Source organism: Uloborus diversus, chromosome 1 (assembly GCF_026930045.1).
Source record: "Uloborus diversus isolate 005 chromosome 1, Udiv.v.3.1, whole genome shotgun sequence".
Lineage (NCBI taxonomy): Eukaryota > Metazoa > Arthropoda > Arachnida > Araneae > Uloboridae > Uloborus > Uloborus diversus.
This window is the reverse complement of record NC_072731.1, coordinates 217,593,783-217,599,529: the sequence shown is the minus strand read 5'-3', so window position 1 is coordinate 217,599,529 and position 5,747 is coordinate 217,593,783. Positions and strand designations below refer to the sequence as shown.

The 5,747-nt window shown below is 31.9% G+C and overlaps 1 protein-coding gene across 1 annotated transcript; it reads left to right on the top strand.

Moving 5' to 3' along the window:
• Positions 1-233: 233 nt before the first annotated feature.
• Positions 234-5,479, top strand: LOC129234165 (G-protein coupled receptor dmsr-1-like). Its single transcript, XM_054868081.1, has one exon. The coding sequence runs from the start codon at positions 234-236 to the stop codon at positions 1,347-1,349; it is 1,116 nt and encodes a 371-aa protein (XP_054724056.1). The 3' UTR covers positions 1,350-5,479.
• Positions 5,480-5,747: the final 268 nt, after the last annotated feature.

Genomic DNA, 5,747 nt, shown 5'->3' with positions numbered 1-5,747 from the left:
TCGAACAATTCATGTGCATTCGACGTACAAAAGTCTTTTCCCTAAAGACTAAATACAAAAAGAAAAGGGTTTCAAGACATAAATGCACTTTGCATTATGGAGCTGTTACAATTTTTCCCGTTATGACACTTCCCATAGAAGTGCTCCAAAGAATAAAAATAGACTGAAATGAGCAAAGTAAATTCCTGAAAATCCTTTCGTAGCAAATCCATGAATTCAAGAGTATGGTTGAAATGTATTTGCAGATGTATATAAACGCTTCGATGAATGAAGAGTTTATGGCAAATATCAGCCATGGAAATTTTTCTCACTCCACTTTTTTTGGAATCCAAGATGAGATTGACTATCCTTACTTTGGGGATTACCTGGCCCAGTTCCAAAGAGGATACGGATCCATTCACGGTTATTTGACTTTTGCTGTTTGCATATTTGGAATTACGGCAAACGTTCTAAACATCATCGTTCTAAGTAGAAAGAACATGGTCTCTCCAACTAATGCCATCCTTACTGGTTTAGCTGTTGCTGACATGTTGGTGATGTTCTCTTACTTGCCATTTACTTTCCATAACTACATTCGCAAAGACCTCGAGGAAAAGGACAAGTTTTCCTATGGGTGGACAGTCTTTACACTCTTCCATGCACATTTCACAGTTGTGAATCATACGATTTCTTCCTGGTTGACAGTGACAGTTGCAATTTGGCGATTTATAGCAGTTAGTTTTCCCGCCAATACTACTATTTGGTGCAGCATGGCGCGTGCAAAGTTTGCCATTGTAGCAACATATGTGTTATGTGCTATCTTCTGCCTGCCTGTCTATCTAACTTTCACTGTATCTAAGTTTCGAGGAGAAGAGGGCCAAATCATGTATCGAGTTGACTTTAGTGAAATAGCCCAGAGACACGATAGACTTTTAGAGAAAATGAACTTTTGGATCTTTAGCGTTATAACAAAGCTAGTTCCTTGTGTAGCTCTGACAGGTCTAAGTCTTGGGCTAATAAAAGTATTGTACGAGACAAACAAGCGAAGACAAAGGTTGAAAAATCGAACGGAAGTGGACCGAACCCATGACCGAACAACACGAATGTTGCTGGCTGTGCTACTTCTGTTTTTGTTGACAGAGTTTCCATCGGGGCTGTTGGCTCTGTTGAGTGGCATTTTGGGAACTGATTTTTTTAATAATGTTTACCTGAACTTTGGTGAAACGATGGATGCTTTAGCTCTGGTAAACAGTGCGATAAATTTCATTATCTATTGTTCTATGAGTCAACAGTTTAGAAACACCTTTGCGTATCTCTTTGTTCCAAGTTGGTTTAAGAGGACTTCGCCTACTAGTGCTGCAACAGTTTAAAATTACAATCACTTAGACTAATGAAAACTATGGCGGACGACTCAAAGAACATGGTTTGATAAATCACTTAAATGTTAATTTTATTTGATTTAGAAAATAGAAAAAAAAACTACAAAAGAACTACAAGTGACATTTTCTGGAATATACCAACTTAGTAAATCGTGTGCAAACAAAAACAAAATGTTTTGTAAGAGAAGAATATAAAGTACTTAAAGGTACTCACGCAACAACTACTTGATACTTCTTATATCTGTAGATTATATCTCAGAAGAAATATTTCGACTAAAGAAAGGGTCAGTTCCAGCTTTTGTTTTGGAAACTACAGTTGTATGAACCTCATTGCATGCGTACACAAATGCAAACTAAGCATATTCAAATTACCAGTAGCTTTTGGCGAACATACGTATGAGCCAAACTCAGAAACGCCATGTCTCTTGATTTATTTTCATTTATTTGTGTGTTCATTTTGCATTATGGTTTTATTATTTGAAGTATACTGCCAGTGATGTGCGATTGAAAGAGCATTTTCAACAAGAAGCAAAATGTATGCCAAAATGCCTGCGTTGAAAGGATTTCTGCACGTTCTTAAAATTTTGAGTTCTGTAGTTTAATTTCGGGGCTCTTTAGAAATATTGTTTGAAATTTAATTTATCTTCTTCGCATAATTATTAGTTTGTTCTTGTTTAGTATTTCAAGAGACATGAACTGTTTAACTATACAAGCAAAAGTGAACATCTAGTTAGATTAGATTGCCTGAACTAGATATGTATACTTATGCCAATAAAATATAGCATTACAATAAATTTAATCAATGTATCACGAATAGAGTGCTGAGCAGTGTTTCTTTTTAAAATAAAATGAGCCATCAACAATGCTAAATAGTGTGTTAAAAACACTATATATATTACACATGGAGGTTTTTTTTATATAAGTTGAAAGATAAGTATTGTTATGTGAGCGGCTTCAAGTTGTTCGTCGATTATATCCATATTTGATAGTACGAGTAGGTTGTCGTTGTTTGGAGTCCAAATAGAACCAACAACTAACAAGAAAACTACAATCAATATATTTAAGTTTTTTTTATGTACGTTGAAGGATAAGTATTGTTATGTGAACGGCTTCGAAGTGTTCGTCGATTATATCCATATTTGATAGTACGAGTAGGTTGTCTTTGTTTGGAGTCCAAATAGAACCAACAACTAACAAGAAAACTACAATCAATATATTTAAAGAACCTTGCTTCAGTTTATAAGGATTTCAACACTAATGCCTATACAGGTTTTCGGCAGCTATTGCATCTGCAAGTTTAGGTATGAAACTTTGTATCACAAATCAAAATGACAGCTGCTTGAGATTTTTGTCTGTAAAACGTGTTAATGTAGAAGAAATAAGTTACTTTTTTTAAAAAAAGAGTGAAAAGCATGGAAAGCATTATGTAAACGCATATAAAAGTGTTTAGTACACAATTTGTTTCTATGTTTTTGAAATGGTTATTGTTAATTGTGTCTAAATATTTAACTGGTGCATGTTACGTGTGAGGAGCGGTGACTATTTATGTACTGGTGCTTTTTTTAAGTAAAATGTAAGAAAAGGGAATGAAAAAAAAAAGCGTTCAAAAGGAGAAAGATTTCAATGTGCTAAATAATAAAAGTGTTAATGATTTGACCTTTTAAATATGGTTAATATATGTGAAACGGTTTTATTTTTATATATGTGTTATGGTTCAAATGTATAGTTCCATCTTTTATATTTTGATTCTAAAGAAGCATCCATCAAAGGCGTTATATACAATGTATATTACACGATCACAATTTGTACCATTGATATTAATACCTTAATTATTTATAATAAATTGCGGCAATGGTAGAAAATGTACCTTTTATTCAAAAACTTTATAAAAATTTTGAACGCAATTATACTTAAAAATGTTTTAGGCTGTTCTATTTGCAACTGCATTATTATTAATAATATCGCCGTACAATAACATCCATACATACCTTCTCAAAAAAAAAAAAAAAACAATCTTATACGTATGATAATCAGATAAAACAAACCTCTTTCGAAATGTGATCTTATATGGCAATATTTTGTGGCACATAAAAGTATTTTTTGTTGCTCTCAAATTTAATCATTTTTATGATTAATAGTTTTGAAACATTATCTGAATTCTAGTGATGCTGAGTGAGTATTTGTATAATATGAGGCATATCTTTTTTTTTAATGTTTAGTGCAATTTACTAAGTACATACGGGATAAGGTGAGTTTGTTCATTTGATTTATTTATTCATTCATCAACAAGTTACTTTTTCATTCGTTCATTAATTAATTCAAAGCAACGCTTTTCATTTCAATAATCATAACCTTAAATTTAAAATAGAAACAAACGAAATGATTATTGTAATTTGTAGGTGGATGGTGTCAGAATAACGTATTATTATTGACAACCAAAAAAATAAGCTGGTCTTCGACCAATCACAAGTTTCAAAATTTCATTTTTTTAAAGAAATGTTTCACTTTTTTTTTATATTTTAAGCCTGGTTGCGCCATGCCGCTTAACTGCTGCTTCGCTGGGACTGATTAAAACTCTGAGGTGTTCATGTAAACACAACATACGTACGCATCGTCACTCACACACCATGGGAGGGGATTGCATATGAAGGCCTAACCGCTTTGAGCCACCCTCCCCTATTTGTCACTGTAATAAGTATTATAAAAGTTGATCTAGAAAACACTTCGAATTCACACGAACTAAAATAAAAATTAAAATGAAATGAAATTTCGTAAGACTGTTCCCCCAGTAAAATGGGAAAATTGAGACACACTTCTTAGAATTAGCAAACTTTGTAAGAATGATTGTTTACTTGGAAAAAGATGAATTATTGTTTCCGCTTGGTTTTATTATGAGCAATTGGTCAAGGTCAATTTCATGTCTTCCTTTCACACAGTAGTGACATCTACCGGGCTTTTGTTTATGACTGAGATTGAATAAGTTAGATGATTTTGGATTAGTAAATTGGCTTAAAGTGTCATCTTGTGATGTAGCATTTGATAAAAATGGAATGATATCACTGTTGCCTTTGTTTACCACTAGTGCAACAGCTTTTTTCATATCTGTTTCAGAAAATTTTCAAAATAGCTTATCTAACTTTCTTTTTTCCACGGGTGTTGAAAGTTGAAATATGGATAAATATTATAACAATGAGCTAATTGCAATGAAACAATAAAAAATAATAATGAAATAAGTACGAAATTAAAATATTTATGTGATAGTAACAGCTAGAAGAGTCATAACTCCACGTAAACCTCCTTATTTTGTTGCTGTGGGGCTTTCAAACTAAATTTATAATCACTTGCTTCAGCAGGTTGGTTGTAATTAAATTTAATTCAATGTATAGTTCCCCCACTTTTAATATAAAAGTACCATTGGAGCAGTGAGAAACGAATTAATGGAGTCTCACTGTTTCTGTCTCACTGCTCCCTCATTGCAAAACATAAGCTCAATAGTTTGCATACTCAGACAAAGAAAATTAACAACATTTTTATACTGCTAAAATGAATATCAGTTGATACGCTGATTTGAGATTAATAACACCAGTCTGTAAAGTTGATCTTACATTTTAAAAATAGTGCAACTAACTGGACATATTTTGCTTCGATTTGTTCAAACTATAATGACAAACTTTTTTTTTTCTATAATATAGTACTGTTTAAAAATTTTACGAGGCCGGAAATATCCATACAGAGAATAAATTTCTGTTAGTTCATTGTACCCACTTCTCCCCTACTGGAATTTTCGAGTTTTTTTCAGTCGGGAAAAAAGTAATCCATCGTAATTATTATTTCATTTTGCCTAACATTCTTCTGCATAATTTTTCCTTTTCTGTCTGTGTTAGATTTGCTAGTAAAGTAATGTCGATTTTTTTTACTTTACAGTTTTAAAAGAATTGTTATATTTTGAATACAATACCATTTTTCTTAGACTTAGTCATTTTTTTCCTACTTATTTCGTATTCATTGCATTTTTATATTTTTCTTGAAGTTTATGTAACATGATTATGCATAAAAAATGTGTTTTCTGGTAATTGCTTTTAATATGTACTCTTAAGCATGTTTTCTTTTAACAATAAAATTTTAACGAATGAAATATTCTTATATATTTTTTTAAGTACAAAGGATTAATTTTCAATTTTAAACTTCCATTATTGGCTATTTACCCAAGTTTAAAATGAGTTAATTTATAATAGTTTTCGAGAACTCTTAGAGATGTTTTTCAAGGTGGGTATACAGTCCAAATTGAGTTTTAAATGCAAGGATCAGATAAAATGTGTGCAATTTATGCAGTTTGATTTACGCACGAAGGTTGGAAACACTGTTGGAAAATGTCTTGCAACTACATTA

Excerpts from the sequence above, each read along its gene's own strand:
- LOC129234165 (XM_054868081.1), top strand. The coding sequence starts at position 234 with ATGTATTTGCAGATGTATATAAACGCTTCGATGAATGAAGAGTTTATG.